General features: G+C 34.8%; 1 protein-coding gene across 1 annotated transcript in view; it reads left to right on the forward strand.

Annotated features, from left to right (window-relative positions):
* Positions 1-19659, forward strand: part of LOC117341832 — a 55476-nt gene that overhangs the window by 24191 nt on the left and 11626 nt on the right. The window contains 9 exon segments of the mRNA XM_033903694.1: positions 8718-9021; positions 14157-14249; positions 14742-14867; positions 15342-15416; positions 15673-15744; positions 16358-16411; positions 17321-17609; positions 18389-18563; positions 19181-19373. Of these exon segments, the coding sequence (XP_033759585.1) occupies positions 8718-9021; positions 14157-14249; positions 14742-14867; positions 15342-15416; positions 15673-15744; positions 16358-16411; positions 17321-17609; positions 18389-18563; positions 19181-19373 (1381 nt within the window).

Here is a 19659-nt window from a genome sequence, read left to right on the forward strand (position 1 = left end):
GGATTACAGACAATTGAAATGACACAGTTGTTTTTAGGATAAATCCGGTTACAACTTGATTACAGAAAATTGAAATGACACAGTTGTTTTTAGGATAAATCCGGTTACAACTGGATTACAGAAAATTGAAATGACACAGTTATTTTTAGGATAAATCCGGTTACAACTGGATTACAGAAAATTGAAATGACACAGTTATTTTTAGGATAAATCCGGCTACAACTGGATTACAGACAATTGAAATGACACAGTTGTTTTTAGGATAAATCCGGTTACAACTGGGTTACAGAAAATTGAAATGACACAGTTGTTTTTAGGATAAATCCGGTTACAACTGGGTTACAGAAAATTGAAATGACACAGTTGTTTTTAGGATAAATCCGGTTACAACTGGATTACAGAAAATTGAAATGACACAGTTGTTTTTAGGATAAATCCGGTTACAACTGGATTACAGAAGGTCAAGATTGAGATAACACAGTTGTTTTTAGGATAAATCCGGTTACAACTGGGTTACAGACAATTGAAATGACACAGTTGTTTTTAGGATAAATCCGGTTACAACTGGGTTACAGACAATTGAAATGACACAGTTGTTTTTAGGATAAATCTGGTTACAACTGGGTTACAGAAGATTGATATAACAGTTGTTTTTGGGATAAATCTGGTTACAACTGGATTACAGAAGGTCGAGATTGAGATAACATGTGGGTATTCAAACATCCTTCTAAAAGCCTCCTGCTGTTTTCATATTTGAATGCATTGATCAGATCACTAATTGCTGTAACTGCTAGTTACCAAAACAGCTCCATAATGCGACTCTGTTGTTTGGATTATGCATCAGTGACCACCGAAGCACTCCTGTTCGGATTCGACAGTTAATTTTGTCAATATAAAACCGGCAAGTCTGCATGCAACATATCTGTTTGACATATTAAGAATCTTTCACAGGAAGACATTTTAAAGAATTATTTCATATCATTGCTGTATTTTATCACGGAATACCTCTGTTTAACGAGGGCGACATTGTTATCTTTGAATAAATCCTTGAAAATATGTCGTCATAAAAATGGTTTTGTGTATCACTTTGGTATCATCAAGTGCGCTTTCAGATGCTGATTGTGGAAAATCGCTCCAAGGACAATGCTCAAACCACTTCCAAGGTTGTTCCTATTAGCATACACCGGAAGAAATTTGCTAATTTTATTGTCCTTTTGGAAAAGTTTGTATTTTCTGTCTGTATTTTGTCCCTGAAGAGTTAACCTCACGCTGACGTAGACATTTCAAAGTCTATACGATTTTTCTTCAAATTGGTTTTATCAAATAACCATCCTTGTCAGCTATATAAAAATTTATTGGTGAGTTCTTTTTCTGTAGTTGTTTATCATAATCATTTTAACTTTTTTGTGTAGGTTATAGTTATATTGATACTGTAAAGGTCAAAGAAACTTTGAAACTCTGCCGAGGGATGAAAATGTAAAGTTATCTGTTTTATTTACTAGAGGTTAAAGGTCAGATACTAAACGTCTTTTGAACCATTTACGTCCATTTTATCTGTAGAGTCTGTGTACAGAATTTTCTAAGAGCTTTGTTTTTGGGAAATGTTGGGTTCGATAACTCCTTATGCTTAAGAATTCATTAATAGAAAATTGTGATGACTTACTTATATTTTCTATATTATTTTTGTTTTTGTTTTTGTTTTGTTTTGTTTTGTTTTGTTTTGTTTTTTCAACAAAAATCTAATTTTCCTACAATTTTTTTTCTTTGAGTTATGTTCATGTGAAAACATAGATTAGGCTGATATTTGGGGTTGAAGAGTCTGGAAGTTTTGCAATTGTATGAGAGACATGAAACAGAACATTCGGTTTGTCTGTGTACTTGTAATATATCTGTATTAGATGACCTTCGTGTCGCACGTCATTTGTAGATTTGGTATTACTGCAGATACTTTAGCGTACTCAAGTGAAATTTAGGGTCCAGATGGATGCAGGCAACACTATATATTCAGTTAAGCATACACACTATCTTCTGGATTTAATCTCAAATAAATATGGTCTTCAAATGTTGCACAAGATTCCTGCCAAATTCAGAGAAAATTAGGGATAACCGAGCATTGCAATATGTGTAATTTTCTTTACGTACAAGTTGACACTCATCAGGATTAACCGAGTACCTATCATTCATGTTTATATCGTATGATAAGCCCAGGCTCCGTACCTAAACTTGGACAATAGATAGGGGATAGCATTGTTGATTCCCACGTGAACTGCCGTCACATATTATAGCTGTAGTCGATTCCGTGATTCTGTGGGGGCACTGGCACAAAAAGTCTTATATTCATGAATTATTCATAAACCAAATCCAGTAATCTGATTTGTTCCGTAGAAAATGGGTATGGAAGATCTGACCAATCAGAAATGTGGTTTTATATATATGTTCTGTGGTTTGTTAGGCAAGATTTCGGACAATTTAACAAACAATGCCGACATATGGGCACAGCCATCTTGGTATACTGTTTCTATTCTCCAGACAAAGAAGAACTTCATTATTGAAAATCAAATTGATGAATTTGGTTGATAAAAATATTAATTTTCATTTAAATTTTGAAGGTTTTCAAGCCAGAAGTCTCTTTCTTAGGTCTATTTCTCAAGATCTATGTGTTAGATATCTTTTTTATTTTTTCAAATTTCATTAACTTTATATTTTCTTTATGAGAAAAACAAAATGGCTGCAGGTTGCCATTTTTGATTTTGATTTGTTATCACATTTTCTTGAAGGAACAGCTAGTTCAAATCCAGTCTCAATGACTTTTTCAAATAAATTTACGACAGTAGAATTCATCTGTATAGATTTTTTTCTGTAAATATAATATTCAGACTTTAGTGATTAAAATAAGTAATATTTTTCTGTAATTCCTTCCACGTTAGAAGTAGGCTGATATCTATTAAACTCATGTAGGAATCTTTTTTTTCCTGCAAAAGAGAAATGATAACAGTTTTGTGTTTAATCATGGTTAGATATGTTTTGACGTGGAGGGCAATATTTTAACAACCTCTATCGCCAGTTACTATTGTAGCAAATGATATAACATAAACAGCTCCTTAGGGAGCGAAAGAGTTTACTTCAAAAACATCACATCTAACAACTAGCGACACTTCTGGCCACAAAGGGAGGTAATTATGTGATAGACACCCTTCCCATTTGATGGTCGTAATTGTTCAGTATACATTTGATATATCGTAGACCTGTCGTTTCCATTTCCAGATGCAGCTATGTATTTGATTAGAGACACAAAGACTTTTAGACTGCTTCAAACATTGGATTAGGACATAGAGATATCGAGGGTTTATCAAATAGGATTAGAGGGCCGGTAGCTATTGTGTTAGTAGGAAAGGTTGTTTGCGGCAGATCAAATATGTGTTATCATACAGTACTCGATGATCTATATCCATAAAATACTTATATTAATGCTGTTTGTGTATTTGTTCAGAGAGCCAGCCCAATCAGAACTAGATCCTTCAGGAATAGATATCATTTAGGCTTGTTTGTATATACTTGGATAGTGATAAAAAATGTTAGAATCGTTGGCAAAGCAAGAGTGGAATGAGTACAAGTCTATATAGAAATGGAATTACATTGTATGTACACTAAATATATTTATTTAGATAAATGTATCGATCCTAACAGTACAAAAGTATGTACTACAAGTGCTGCTAAAATGATTCAGTTCAAAAATCATGCATCAAAATTGCAAGTAAAACTACTTGATACTACATTATTTTGTACTTTAATTTTTACATTTTTTTTAAAAATTATCTTAAAAGATCTATTTCCAACCGAAACAATTGGCATGTAGTTATAAAATAAATCTGTAATTCTCCTTTCAACCATTCACGGTGTCTGGTGTAAATAAAAAAAATGGTATCATCTGAAAGAAAAGCTTGTGTAATAATTTTATAATAGAGAGCCTCGTTATTTCAGCTACTGTAATCTGGTTATCCTACTGACAGCGTTTCCATCTGTCTATCTAATCCAATGATTTAAACCCTGTGTTCTTTGTGTGAAACCAAGACTTTGGTTTAACTGGACTCTTATCAGATATTATATGCATGTACCTGATATTAGGATTTTTTGTATGTCATAATTGATAATTTAGTCATTGGTGATTGTGTTGCTTTGCATATGAATTTCAATTCCAAGCATTCTACAGACCCTGATTGTTGATTTTTTTACCCGTAGGGAGTAGCTGTTAAAGAGTTTATAAGACTCAACCTTTTGCAATAGAATTTCAAAACCAAAAATATTTTTTTGATTATGCAATTGAACTTTACTTTTCTTCAGTGGGAAAAGTACAATGTGATAGCGAAATGCTATCAGATACAATTGGGATACATGATTTTAGACAAATTCAATTTCAAAGCTGAAAGCCTGATAAACATTTAATCATTTGAAATTTGAAATTCATAAAAATTCAGTGCTCTTGATAAGGGCTTAAAAGTGCAATGAAATCTAAGTTTCTTTGAAAATGGGAGATCGTAGATATGTTTCAAGGTGTTCATAGTCCCGTGGGTACATTGAGAGGTGATTTTACCATTACTGTGTTCCTAGGAGTATTAACCTAGTTCAAACTATCCAACCAAATACAACGGCAGTGGGGTACGTGCTCTAGCTTCTTCGTGAACTACAAAATTGACAGAATTATCAGCAAAGATTCTACGCTGGAACCAGTGTGTGCTATATTTCAGCTTCCAGCAAGATAGATAACTGAAATTTCAAACGGTGAATCACAGGACCTGGATGAAATGAAAATTGACGATTTCTAGTAGCGATTAGAGAGTCGAGTTTAAATGAGCCGTTGGATATAATGGAATGGTTTGAATTGTATAAGGTATTTATAAGGTACAAGCAGCAGATTTTAGTGTGACTAAGATTGACGAGAATGAAGAAGGCGGGGATTATCCCAGTGTAATGCTTGTTGGGTTTTAACGATACTTTATATAGGCAGAAGGTCAACGCTGCCTCTGTGAATTACCGGGTTTGGAAGAGTAGTGACAGGCAGGGACATACTGGTCAACTCTTGATGTACAAATTCTAATGTCAATACTTTTTACATGACATCAGGTACGTTTCAGCTCACCTGGCCCGTCGTCCATCATTGGGAGGGGCCGAATAAGGGAAATTTAGCAAAACAAAATATCTCTTCTTCCTTAAGATTGACAGGATTAATATTTGCTCCACATTTGGTTTGAAACATTGTTCGGAGAGACAGCTCAAAAAGGGGGAAAATATTTGTAATACATTTATGAGAGTATAAAGTTTGCCATATGACTACTGGAATATCCAGGTTAGCAATACAGACCCTCTGGGCCTCTTGTGTATTTCACCATGCAAAAGGGCAATTAAGTGAGGTTTGTGCTATGGTGCAGCACCCTTGCCTGTCCTGCATTAACTTTTACCTTTAAAAGTGATCTCCATATCAACAAAAAATGTGCCGAGGGTAATGACATTCAGAGTCAGTTGCAAGCTGGGATGATTGGTTACAAAGTTTGTCCAAAGGAACAACTGCTTCATCAGCTGCAGAACAGATGAGCAATACAGGCCCTTTTGGCTTCTTGTTTAAAAGTATGGACTTGCAGACAAGTCAAAACATGCAGATTTGAAAAAAAAGATCATAATCAAATTGAATTATTTCTTCTCTTATTTCTTACCAAGTAAGATGAAGTATATATTTAAAAAAAAAAATCTAATGCAGTTTGTTAGACCACCAATGTCCTTAAATTGAGTTGAAATTCCATCTATGGGGAAATACATACCACAGAACATGTAAACTCTATTTACATGACCTTTGGCTCCAGTGGTCTATTGGGGTATGTCTCTTTATCCTCAAACTGTACATTTTCAATTAGCACTCCCCTTTAGCACTCCTTAAGGTCCACTGCCAAAATTTTTATTAAATTTCTTACGTAAATGATAAATTGAATACAGGGAATCCAGACTTGTTCAATTAGTTTAGCACTATCGGGGCTTGTGTTGAGGGAACAATTTCTACATTCTGTTTCTCTTTATGTAATTGTAAATGTCATAATATACAGGAGAAAGTGACAAGGCAGGAAAATATCTTGATTTATTTGTGTCATATAATATCACTATAATGGCTACCGTAAATGCCAAAAACTGATGTACCATAATATTTAAGAGATATACTGTTATTATACTTAATTTGATGTACTCAAATTTTAGCGCAAAACCAAATGAAAGCAGATTAGTGGAATGATGAATTAACACACCAATAATGATAACCATAGAAACCAATGTAGATAAACTACTCCTTGTTTAGGGGGATGTTTCCAGTGCTAAAATAAGATTACCACTAAAATATGTAGCTTTACAGTAACACAGCTATCCTGTCTCAAGTTATGCACTAGGAACTGTATTGTGAACTGTTCCGCACACATAGAAGTTGTTAAAGGCTATAAAGGGTGTAGAGCAGTGCTGGATGGCAAAATTAATATTATTTGATTATAACTGAAATTTATGAATACATATAAGAAAAATTCACATTAAAAATTAATTATAGGTCTTTTCAGAGCCATAGAATCTAGGTCAAAAGATTAATATATAGGTCACCTCTGAACCATGGAAACTAGGTCAAAAGATTAATATATAGGTCACCTTAGTGCTGGAATTTAGGCTAAGATTAACTGTTGGGAAAATGATCAAAGTTAAGGCACTGAAGCTGTGTCCTACAAATACAGTAGAGCTAAAATTCTTTTAAGCTTTATGTCCACTATACGGTTCAGAAAGACTTCCATTATCCTCAGGAAACCAAGCTTAAGTCACTATATGGTTCAGAAAGACTTTCATTAGCCCCAGAAAACCTAGCTTAAGTCACTATAGGGTTCAGAAAGACTTTCATCATCCTCAGGAAACCAAGCTTAAGTCACTATAGGGTTCAGAAAGACTTTCATCATTCTCAGGAAACCAAGCTAAAGTCACTGTACGGTTCAGAAAGACTTTCGTTAGCCCTCAGGAAACCTAGCTAAAGTCACTATACGGTTCAGAAAGACTTTCGTTTGCTCTCAGGAAACCAAGCTAAAGTCACTATACGGTTCAGAAGCCCTCAGAAAACCAAGCAAAAACTCTATAGCTGTGTTTGACTCTCTATTGGGTTCAGAAGCCCTCAGGAAACCAAGCAAAAACACTATAGCTGTGTATGGGTCAATATAGGGTTCAGGAGCCCTCAGGAAACCAAGCAAAAACCCTAGTTGTATATGATTCACTATTGGGTTCAGAAGCCCTCAGGAAACCAAGCAAATACTCTGTAGCTGTCTTGTTATGGCTCACTTTCAGGGTTCAGAAATACTTTTAGCAGCATCATGGATAAATGTGATAGCCATTGGGGGTAGTCTGGACTCTACAGTTATTGAATTATTTTGATGAATGGATATAGCTCATCATTTGATCAGTCTTTAGACGAATCATCATAAAATAGTTAATATACCAAAGCTGGATCAAATTAGGGATGAATGTGTAAGAAAGGTGGGTGGTGAGATAAAAGATTATTGAGTAGACCTGATTATGTAGAACTTTTAGGTAATTACTGTGTGAAAGTGATGTATCGACAAAGATCCTTAGATGTTTGTCACCAATAGTAGTCTGCTGTTGGCCATCTTTCTTAGCTCATAGTCTTACTGATGTTTGTCACCAAAGGAAGTCTACTGTTGGCCAAATTCTTTCCTTGATCACAGTCCTACTGATGTTTGCCATCAAAGGTAGTCTACTGTGGCCATCTTTCCAAGCTCATAGTCCTACTGATGTTTGTCACCAATGGTAGTCTGCTGTAAGCCATCTTTCCAAGCTCATAGTCCTAATGATGTTTGTCACCAATGGTAGTCTGCTGTTGGCCATCTTTCCAAGCTCATAGTCCTACTGATGTTTGTCACCAATGGTAGTCCGCTGTTGGCCATCTTTCCTAGGTCATAGTCTTACTGATGTTTGTCATCAATGGTAGTCTGCTGTTGGCCATCTTTCCAAGCTCATAGTTCTACTGATGTTTGTCACCAATGGTAGTCTTCTTACTGTTGGCCATCTTTCCTGGCTGATAGTCTTACTGATGTAACTTGTCACTAATGGTAGGCTATCTACTGTTGGATATCTTCCTTTGCTCAAGACAGAAACTATGTCAGAAATCTATAAGACCAAAAATATTATTACATAGAATAACAAGTATTACAAGGCTCAAGGTCACAAGTTAATTCTTGTGTTGTAAAGGTCGCCTAATCTTACAGGATGCAAATCTTGACATAGAGTCTTTGTTTCAGATTAAAATGTGAACAAAACCCCACTGGAAAATAACAACCCTATTATCAAGATCATGTGTATTACAGATTCAAGGTCATGTATGTCATCTTGCACGATTCAAAGCAACATTCTCTCAAGGTCAAGGTCACATGAACCTGCAAGTCTCAAAGGTCATATTCATTTAGTGCACAAGGTCACATGATCATTACAGGTATCAAGGTCACATAATCTTGGAAGGTTTGAGGTCAATTTTTTTTTATTGTCACCTCAAATTTTTTCAGGTCTTCAAATCCTTCACAGATTGAAGTCATTGAATTAGCTTTTATACTGCTATATGGAGATGTCCATAATATCTCTACATCCTTATAGAATGTCACAAAGATTTTACAATATGTGTCTATTTCATTTGTTCACAGAATGAAAAATCTTCAGACTATCAACAGAATGATCACCAGGTGGCAGCACAAAATCTCCATCAGCCTGCTGTCAACACAGTCTCCATAGAAACGACCAAGATGTCTACTCGGGTAGTTTCGTCATGGTTGTGTCACCATGTTTGTTCCAGCCAGAAAGTGATCTTCAACAATCCAGGCAAACTGTCCAAACCTGCTCTGGTCTGTTTCTGTGTTATGTTTTCTCTGGCTGTGGTTTATGCCGTGCAACAAGGGACACCATCAAAACACGTTCTGAAAGTTTTCGTCCCACAAACCTCATTAATTCGTAAGCTTACTTTTCTTCAATTTCACGAATTTTATTATCAATTCTAATGGTGGGTTTGTAGTTGTCAATGTTGAAATGTTTTCGGTTTGTAACCCATTGATATATTTCTGTAAATTCTAACTACAAATTATAGCATTTCCTTTCCAATGGAAGTACAGCTATTTATTAAAGATATTTGAAACCACTTCTACTTTAAGGTAGAGGACATAATACAAATGTATATTCCTATAAAGGAATCAAATTTCCTGATAATATTGACTGGTTTCGAACCATAACTATAGAAAATAACTCCAAGATGGAGCAATCACTGTTAAGTAATTACCTTTAATATAGAGGTTTTGTCAGACTCACACCTGTAAAATGTTTTGAAAATCTGGTTTATATATGCTCAGCTTATCTGAAATATTTAGAAATGTTTGCAAGTACAGAAAAAAATGTGATGTACGTATCTGGTGTTTTTTCATTGTGCTACCTGATGGTGTTAACCAATGGTGTGACCCGCTGCAGTTTGTCGGATGTCATATATTTACATCTTAAACTCTGATTTCCCATGTTTTTCTTCCATTCTGTGCAGGATCGCTTATATCTTTAGGCAATACCCTAGTAAGAAAGGGATCATTATAAGTCCACGCGATATATATGTCATTATGCTCTGAAGTAAGCCATTTTTACTACTGTCAGACAAGGAATCCTTTACAGCCCTCGGGAACTTGAAATTGTACAGTCTTGTGTAGCTTATTACACTGATTCCTCCCAGAAAATTATACCCTCGCACTTAAACAGCCAGGTCTTTACAAAAACTGACAATAAGGCTCTAGATTGAATTATAGTGTCACAAGGAAGAGATTATCAGGCGTGAAATAATTCAGCTACACTAGATACCTAAAAGACCCTCTGAAGGAGCCTGAAAAACTCCAGCATCTAAATCAGTATTACAGCTTCTCGTATACCGTACAGATCATGCAGGTTCGTATTGGGCTTCTTTAAGACAGCGGAATGTCACATTTCACACATGTTAATGTTAAAATCTTGAATAAGTTTTTATGCCTGTCATCTACTTTAGCCTTCTGCCTATCTGTACCCGCTAAACAAAGTAACATCAGTCTTTATATGTCCATCGTGTCCATGCGTCCATCTGTACTCATTCAACATACTTATGGGGTACTTTTTTTATTTTGCAATTCATTTTGTCAAAACATCTTTATTGCATTTAGGAGATGTAAGGTTTTTTTTTTTTTTGCAATTCCTCATTTGATCTCTGCATATTTGTTCAGAAATTCACACAAAATTTGAAATTTCGATTAACTCGGTTTGTATCCCATCAAGCTCTCAGACTTTGTGCTTTTTCCTTACTAACATTAAGGATTTAGGTAATTAATGAAGTTGTCCAAAATGCAGAAATTATTTGACGCGGAGTAATGCCCCCTTTCAGTCAATTAAGTAACGTGTGTCATTTGAGCTCAACATCCAACTGCTCGAATTCTTACATGTCAAAATTGTCCATGATAATTTAGGAACACTAACTCTGGTGTGAACTAATTACAGTGGTAATTGATGGTTTGCTTCAGGATAAAGACCTCTTAACGATGTCTAAATTACCAGACTTTCATTAAAAAATTGACCTCATTTTCTAAAAATAGTCATCATTTTTATAAATATTTATGAGCATTTTACACTCCTTAATTATCATGTTCGGTATATGTGCTTTCGGTGAACATTTGCTTGAAGAAATTGACATTATTTTCAGCAGGGCATAAATCAATTTTGCTACTAATTGTCACTGTCATCATAAAATATTTACTGCCTGTTTAAAAAAATGTCCTAGATTTTAAAACATAGAAGCACTATGATGGAGTGCACTTTATGTATGATTTAAGTCTCCTACAGTTCAAGCGTTTTCCCTTCATCTTGCATACTATTTCATCCAGAATGACCGCATTGTGAGTACCTCTGGCAGTAGCATTGCCATATATTGTTTTCAGTACTCCACAATATACAGAGTTATGGCCCTTTGTTCAGTGCAGGACTACTCCACAAGATAAAGTTACAGCCCTTTGGACACTACAGGACATATTCCAGAATATACAGAGTTACAGCTCTTTGAACACTGCAGGTCTTATCCCAGAATATACAGAGTTACAGCCCTTAGTTCACTGAAGGACTTGCTCCACTAAAATGGTTTGTTGGAGCACTACAGAGTTACAGCCCTTTGTTCACTGCAGGACTTACTCCTCAATATACAGAGTTATGGCCCTTTGTTCAATACGGGACTTACTCCTCAATATACAGAGTTACAGCCCTTTGTTCAATACGGGACTTACTCCATAATATACAGAGTTACAGCCCTTTGTTCACTGTGTAATATATGAGACAATGTTGATTTGCAATATGTCTGTTTAGCCACTTTATGAGAATATTTCTGTATATGTTAGAGCACTATATACTGCAATAAAATCACATGACTTGCTTTATACAAAGTTACAGCCCTTTGTTAATGTCAGGGTGGTTTTGGAGTTAGGGGAGTTAAGAGTCCCTGTTTAATCATTTTACCACAATCATCCAAAGCTCACAAGAGTGATATACATAATCAATTCTAGTCTCTACAAGAAGATAAATAGAAGATTTTTATATTCTTTCGTAATTAAATGAATATCATATCGAACAACTAAGATTAAATTCCTGTAACTAAAATTCAAATTTTGGAAGGAATACATTGTAATAAAAAAAACTCATTATTCCTTTTTTGAATTGTGGAATGAGGTTTCCTTAAATCTGATCCTGGATACTAATAGATCACTGGATTGGTCTTAATCTGTCCAATAAATAACAGGACTCCACATGGTAGAAATTATTGTAGACTCAGTGACTGTCACATTCCGTCTGTGATGTGGTTTAAAGACTCGATCTAGTAGGGCCTGTTCTATATTAGGAGACTTTCATCTGTGATTTGAGACAATTTTATTTTGTTTAAGACTCAATCTTGTCACCCTGACAGAAAGAAGGGTTAGACTGACAAAAGACGTCTACCTACAATATGTTATGGAGTTCTAGGAGAAATCTCGGTCTGACATCTGACATGGCATGCTGGTACAAAAAGGACAATTGGGTTTAATCTGGATTATATTTGGTGATTTTGTTGTTTTGGTCAAATAGTGAGTTCAATTCCCAATTGAAATAATTTCATATTTTAGCTAGATTCTCAAACTTTACAATATTTCTGAAAATTCCTTTCCCACGTCACCAATATACTTTCCTTCCAAAATGAGACAAAATTAGACTGCATCCCAAATAAATGATCTATTGTATTTTTTCAGTGCGATTAAACTGCAATCTAAAATTTCAGACAGGGTATTTAGTGTTCCGATGTGTCATCCATTGTTTTCTGACCCATTCAAGTGTCCATCCTACTTGCAATGACTGTCACACTTCTGATACGTAGATTGAAATAGTTCTGTTTTATTCAATTTTCTCTACACTTAAATCAACATTGAGTGACTTTTATAGACAAAATACGGTTCATCGGCATGTAGTGTTGGTTTATTACACCTTGTCCTGTCTGGTAGTCGGTAGACAAATTCAGGAGCGTACATCTCTGACAGATATTGGACACAGAAACAAGGATAGAGCTGCAAATAATCAGTCTGATTGTGTATGGAAAATGCATTTAACTGACCGCCATGTTGTGTTTTACCCTTAAACAGACAAGTTTACCATTTAAGCTTAAGATAAGTATAGAGCGTTTACTATCGAAGGCTGCAGGGATCTTAGTTCAGTTATTGCTTAAATTGTGTTGCCTAAAAAACAACATATAGAGAAATCACAATGTCTAAAGAACGCAATAGTTTGAGTTAAAACCATTAGGCCATGCTATGTATACTGCTTTGGATTGCTTTTTTGGGTCAAAGGTCAAGGTCAGTATTGTTTTAAGTAGAGCATATTTTTTCTATGCAATAAGTTTAGCCCCCCTGGGGCTTAGATCAATTTTTGACCTTATTTGACGCTTCCTAAATACTGATGATAATGTTTTTGAGAATTGATGTCTTCAGTTCTACTGTTGGTGGTTACTCTAGCTTGAACTAGTTTTATATTTTAGATATCAGTTAGACACAAGATATATAAGAAGAACAAATTTCAAAGCTCAGCTGTTCAAGGCCACTCCAGGTTGAAAAAGTTTTATTTTTTTACATTGTAGACAAAAGAAGTTATGTTAAAGAACAAATTTCAAAGGTCATGCATACTCATTATCAAAATTAAAGAGGAATACTTAGTGTATAATAATTTAAGGGGCCATCTTGGCCAAGTGGTTAAGGTGTCATGACACTATCACTAGCCCTCCACCTCTGGGTTGTGAGTTGAAAACCCATGTCGATAATAGGGCAGTAGCATATAACCATAGGCCAGTGGTTTTTTCCAGACACTCCAGCTTTCCTCCACCTCCAAAACCTGGCAGGTCCTAAATGACCCGCGCTGTTAATAGGACGTTAAACAAAATAAACAAAATAAACCAAAAACTTTCTGTATAAAGGGAAGTAACTTGTATTCAGAAAAATAATCATTTTCTGTTTCTAATGAATTGTTAATTATTCTTTACTGTAATTATTGATCATCCTTGACTTGGACTGTTATATTAATATAAGGAATCATTGTTGATAAAGATTTAAAGATCATCTACATATATTTCCCTATTTTCTGCTACATTAATCAATATGAAAATCAGAATCTGTGACTTGGAACGAGAGCGGTTGTGAGCATGTCATTAAAATGTACGTCAATTGTCATTGTACAAACACGTCAATATCAGATTCTGATTGCTACTTGATGAATAAATTACAAAGTAGGGACCAGATTTCGTTCCAGCCCTCCGAATTCTGTCACGCTGGAGACGTAGAACTGTCCTGTTGTGAGATGTTAGCAATCAGTGTTAATATATTTGTCTTTGGGTTTAATGGTCTGACATGCGATTGTGAACCACAACAGTAATGTTCGACCAATCAGATTTGTTCCGTCTTCTAACATGACAGAATCGTTTCAAGTAATGGGGCATTGTATTGTATATGTTAACAGGATATGCTTCAAAGATTACATTTACTTGTGACTATATTTGGATACATCTATTGCGGTTCTGATTTCCATAGGGAGAGTGCGGTCTTACAGCGAGAACCCCGACTTGTCCAGTCTATCTATCAACACGTCCAGTCTGTCCCTGGTCACTCACGTCCGACTCATGGGTAAGTATATAGAAGTCAAATGTCCAGGGCACTGGTCAAATCCTTAATCCATCACTGTCCAGGCCCACAGAGTCGCTATAGATTTTAATCCAGTCTCTAGCGTTTTTTGTCTCGCTGATAATGGACCTCTGTATGAGATTATTAACTTTTTATTAAGCTATGGTTTTCTGTAAAGAGTGATTGTTTGAGAAACTGAATGTACTGTAAGGGTTTGTGATAGCTTTTTATATCTGTCGAATTCTTCTGGAAGGGATGAAGCAAAAAAATTGTTTTAACTTTCGATCAAAATTTTTTGAATTAAAATTGGAAAGAAATAAAAAATTTTTTTATAAAACTCATCAAACAAAAAAAATTGTTGCTGTAAGATTGTTATGATATCTGTTAATTTTAATTTTTTGTTTTGAGAGATTTAATGACTATACTAAAAGGTTTTTGACATCTCTGATGTCATTACCCACAAAGGGCAATAACTCTTATCATATTTTTCCTCAGACTTGAGAGACCCTTGTAAGAGGAACCTCACTGCTTGTGATACATACGCCTTATGTGAAGCTGGGTTTGGCTCCCTCAAATGTAGGTGTCAGCGAGGGTTCTACATACAGGGCAACACATGTCAAGGTAAGTTTTTACTTTCTCTGTTATGCAATAGTTTTGAGCTCAATTTCGATGGGGGAAAATGGTTCATGTTTGAAAAATAAAAATTGATAAATAAATATTCAAAATAATTTCAAGAATGTGAGCAATCTTGATAACAATTTTTTTTTTTTTTTTTTTTTCAAAAGACAAAACATTTTTATTTTTCTGTCATGACTGCAAAGCCTGGTTAGCTTTACCACAAGTAAAACAATTAATCATTTAAAACAACGCATGGCCCTCAAGTACCATCAGAACTTGAAATACAATTTCTAGAACAAAACAAAATTATGTAAATTTGAAATCATTTCCCAAAAATAACATTGTGAAAATCCAAATTTTTCAAGGCATTGCAGAATCTCATAAACCCTACTTTGAACCAGTATGATTAGTTTTTAATACACTTATCTTTTGTTTTCTTCCAATATGTTAATCCTGTTATACATACAATACTTGCAGCCTGTTCTACCTCTGTGCCTGAAGGGTTCTACATGAAGGACAGCTGTACCGCTGACAGAGATGTGGTATTTAGAGGTAGGTTTCCCATTGTTGACAGAATTAAGAGATTGTTTATAATGAAAAAATGTTGATAATGAAAAAATACAAACATATAATATTAACTTATTTTTGTGTCAAAAACCTCTTTGATTTGATTTTGTGAAGAAAAAAAGGGTGAGAAAATTTAATTTTTATATCTCAAATATTTGTTAAGTCCAATTGGCCAGGACAGGCTCACCATGTACAATGTCCTTTTTCAACTTTACACACCAGTAAAACATATTTTTTGTAGAATGTTCCAAATGTAAAGGTTCAGAGTACCAGGTGGCTGCATGTACTACCACACAGAATACTATGTGTCTTGGTAAGTAAGATCAAAGGTTAAAGGTCATTAAAGGTCAAAGTCTTATTATGTTTTCAAGTATAAATGTATTATGTAAGATATTAGGTTTGTTCTGGAATTTTATATAAATTGTTTATAACTGAAATTGCCAAACAATAAGATTTTACATACAGGAAAATTAGGGATCAAACTGTAACGTTATAATGATGATTTGCTAGTTCACTGCTCAATCATCTAAGCTATAGGAAAATTTCCCTAGTGCAAAGCTAAAAGGCGACAGTATCATTATTACACTATACATCAATAAAAGCTGTCACACATGTGTATATTGATGGAAATTGATATTTTTGTGTCCATTTATTGATAAGATATAACAATTTTCTCTGAGTTCGGGTCATGTTGTTCTTCTGTATGCAGAGTTAAATTGTGTCCCTTTGTTATTTTGACATTCAAAAAAAAGAACATCTCAGATGTAGGAAATATTACAGATTTCTTATGTATGCTGTTTAATGTTTAGAGAGATATTGCTTTAATTTACAGAATTCATTTCAGTTCTGAATTCCTGACATATCAGTATGACAATAACCTAGCTGTGAAATAAAATTATTTAATCATTGTTTCTCATTGATTACAGATGTGGCCTTTCCTTTAGACCATTTCAAGTGGAATTCCACATACCTTAAAGCAGGTATTTATTATATTACCTATAATTATCCAAGAAGGACAAACTACCTGTATAATATATTTATCTAATATCAAATGCAGATTTTAAGGTACAATATGTATCTGTATAATTGTTCCAATGTTGGTATGACATAAATCCTGTTCGTTAATTCCAATATTCTATCTTCTGTCTCTCAGTACTAGCCTTATCAGACTTTCATTACATCATTCAAAAACAGACAAATATTTTATCAAGAGCCAAGGAGAGCATAACCTTGAATGAATATTAACTGAATTTAATTGAAGTTAACCTTTTACAAAGATTCAAAATGAAAGTTTTTGTTACTTTCAAAAAGTGTAGGGCTAAATGGCAATACCTGCCTGTATAGTTCGGTACATTATATGCAAAAAATGTTCCTGGTAAATTGTTTGTGCTGGACTTTCTGAATCAAGCAATAAGTATTTCATTATAAGCCAAAGAGAACCTAAGCTTATAGGAGATAGAATTTTAATCAAATTCAAAATTAAGATGATAGCATTATGGCAATACTTTTAGAAGCAAATGTAAACTTTAGTTATTTACAACAATTTAGAAACAAGTTTTATCAACTTATATTAATCACTCTTGTGGGCCTGGATAAAAGTGTACGATTGTCTTACTGAGGGAGGAAACCAGAGTACTCGGAGAAAAACCCACGTGGTCAGGCAGGTGTCCCCATACCTTTTCACATCTGATCGGGGTGAAAGGCAAGGGTGTCATCACTGTCCCTCTCAACCACCTGAAGAAGTGAATTTAGAATCATGCTTATATGAGCATGGTTTGGTATATTTCTTTATAGTTTATACAAAACATAACCCTGGTAAAATCCTGTATGTTCTTTAAGGTAATTTTGACACAAATTCTAACACCTGAAATTTCTCGATCACTCTTAAGGTAATTTTACCCCGGAGGTCCATGCATCAAAGAATGTATTTGTGGAGAAGATCAGCGGGATGAAGGACGTCGACACGCCAGTGTATATTGCGAACAACCAGCAGTCAATGCAGTTCACCTTTCCCCGCGATTCTGGGCTACATGTCAAGGTCAGGGTGTCCGACATCTTCCTCGTCCCAGAGTATATAGACCTGGATCACACGGACGATAGTAACTTCTTCCTTACCGATATTTACCAAACTACCAAATTATCGGCCCATTTTCTCAACATCCAAAACAACTATTGCAGGTAAGGCGGTTTACTCTGTGTATGATAAGTATGGAGAAGTCTAGTATTGTTAAAATAGGTTACAAATTTATATCTACATCTGTAATGCGTACCTATCTCTAAAATTTTCCATTTTATATGAAATCAGTGAGATTTTGCATAAGCTTTCAATTTAAGTTTGCAAAAGGGTTGCAACTCAGATGAACATTTTTAAAATCATTTCTTAATACTTATAAAAGTAAACAAGTATGAGATGCTGTAGATCACATGATATATGATCATTAGTCATGTAGTGATACAAAATAAATTATCAAATTTTCGATGCAATCCACCCCTTTATCAAGAAAATTAAATTATATAAATGATCGCATACAAAAAAAAAATATGGAAAGGTTACATAAGTTTAGTAGATAAACAATGGAAAATGCTGTTATATGTTTGTGTTAATTATCTCTTTGGTTGATAATTCATTCATTGAAGGTCTGTTGTAAATTAGAAAACAACTTAGGTGTGTGCAGATGGTATAAATAATTAGACTAATAAAAGACTTAAAAAGTAGCAGTGCAAGTTAAAATGATTTGATCACTCAGTGGATGCTATGTAGCAAAGGTTTTCGTTTATCTAACATAAACAATTTCAAGCTACATTTTGTATTGTCTCCATGGTAACAGGATTCTGTTTCGCTAAATGACATCACAGCATTAATGGGCCATATAATGAATTAAGAAAAAAATTGACCTTTCACAAAATTTTTCATTTGCTTGACATTCATTGAGAAATTATTGCTGTTATTGCTACAGACATCCCATGCCTGACCACTACAAGATGATGCTGGAGCTTTTTCGTGACTTCACATCTGCAGCCCGAGTGGTCAGTTGTCCATCCAAGGGCACCGATCCTCCCCAGTGTCCACCTGACTACTACAAGGATGACCAGTACTTGGAAAGATCATACACCACACCTTGTCCAGAGATGGTAAATCCAATCTATAAGCCATGTATATTGACATCCTGATATATATGTAGCCAGTGACTTTTGGGAATTAAATATTTGTTTGCCTGTGGGACTCGCCCTTATATATCTGAGTAATGGGACTCTATATCTCTTAGTTTTGAGACTCTTGGAAATTTTGAGAGCCCATTCTGCATCTTAGTCAATTCAATTTCATGGAATTAGTCTGCAGCACAATAGTGGGATACTTTTAAACATGTGCTTGTGTTGTGTAAGAGTTTTTCACACAAACCAACTCTTGAAAATATATTAACTTTCTATGAACCTATACTTCATGTAACAATGCTTGAATGAAAGTTTTTGAGTTTTAGGTATTTCATCTTTTAACTATGCTCTGATAATTTTACTGCAAATTTCTAAAAAAAAAAAAAAAGGACATTGAAACAAATTTCTTCAATCTCCCCTGAATAATAAACAATCCACTGTGTTTGTATATACATAAATAATGTATAATTGTTAGAACAACTAGAATTGTTCTGCTTTAAATGTATATTTCAATGTATAATTCATTTCTGTACTGCTATTCATAGAAAAAATTTAATTTACGAAGCAATTTCATGCAATTCTTTATTGGTTTCTAGCCTGGAAATTTCTCTCAGCTTCGCCAGGCCCCGAACATCATCTACTGTTCTGAGGACACCGTCTTGTTAAGGGAGACATTCCGCGTGATGGCAGCAGATGTGACGCCCTTGAGTTTTCCGTCCCCCGAGTGTAAAGGTTACCAGGAGGAGTGTCAGCGATGTGTACATAACAACTCCTGTAACCCCTCTTCAGGTACACAACCTTTGATTGATGTCAATTATATATAGAGAGATCATTCCCCTGTACCATACAGTTTTAGAATATAGAGGGAAACTTTAAATCTAGAGTTACCTCCCATGATATTATTTTATATCAGAGTTATCTCCCCTTCCCATGAGACTTGCGTTATATCAGAGTTATCTCCTCTCCTCGTGGGACTTGTTTTATATCAGTTATCTCCCCTCTTGTGATATTAGTTTTATTTCAGAGTTACCTCCCCTCCATATGGTACTAGTTTTATATCGGAGTTATCCTCCCT

Source organism: Pecten maximus, chromosome 14 (genome assembly GCF_902652985.1).
Source record: "Pecten maximus chromosome 14, xPecMax1.1, whole genome shotgun sequence".
Taxonomy (NCBI): Eukaryota; Metazoa; Mollusca; class Bivalvia; order Pectinida; family Pectinidae; genus Pecten; species Pecten maximus.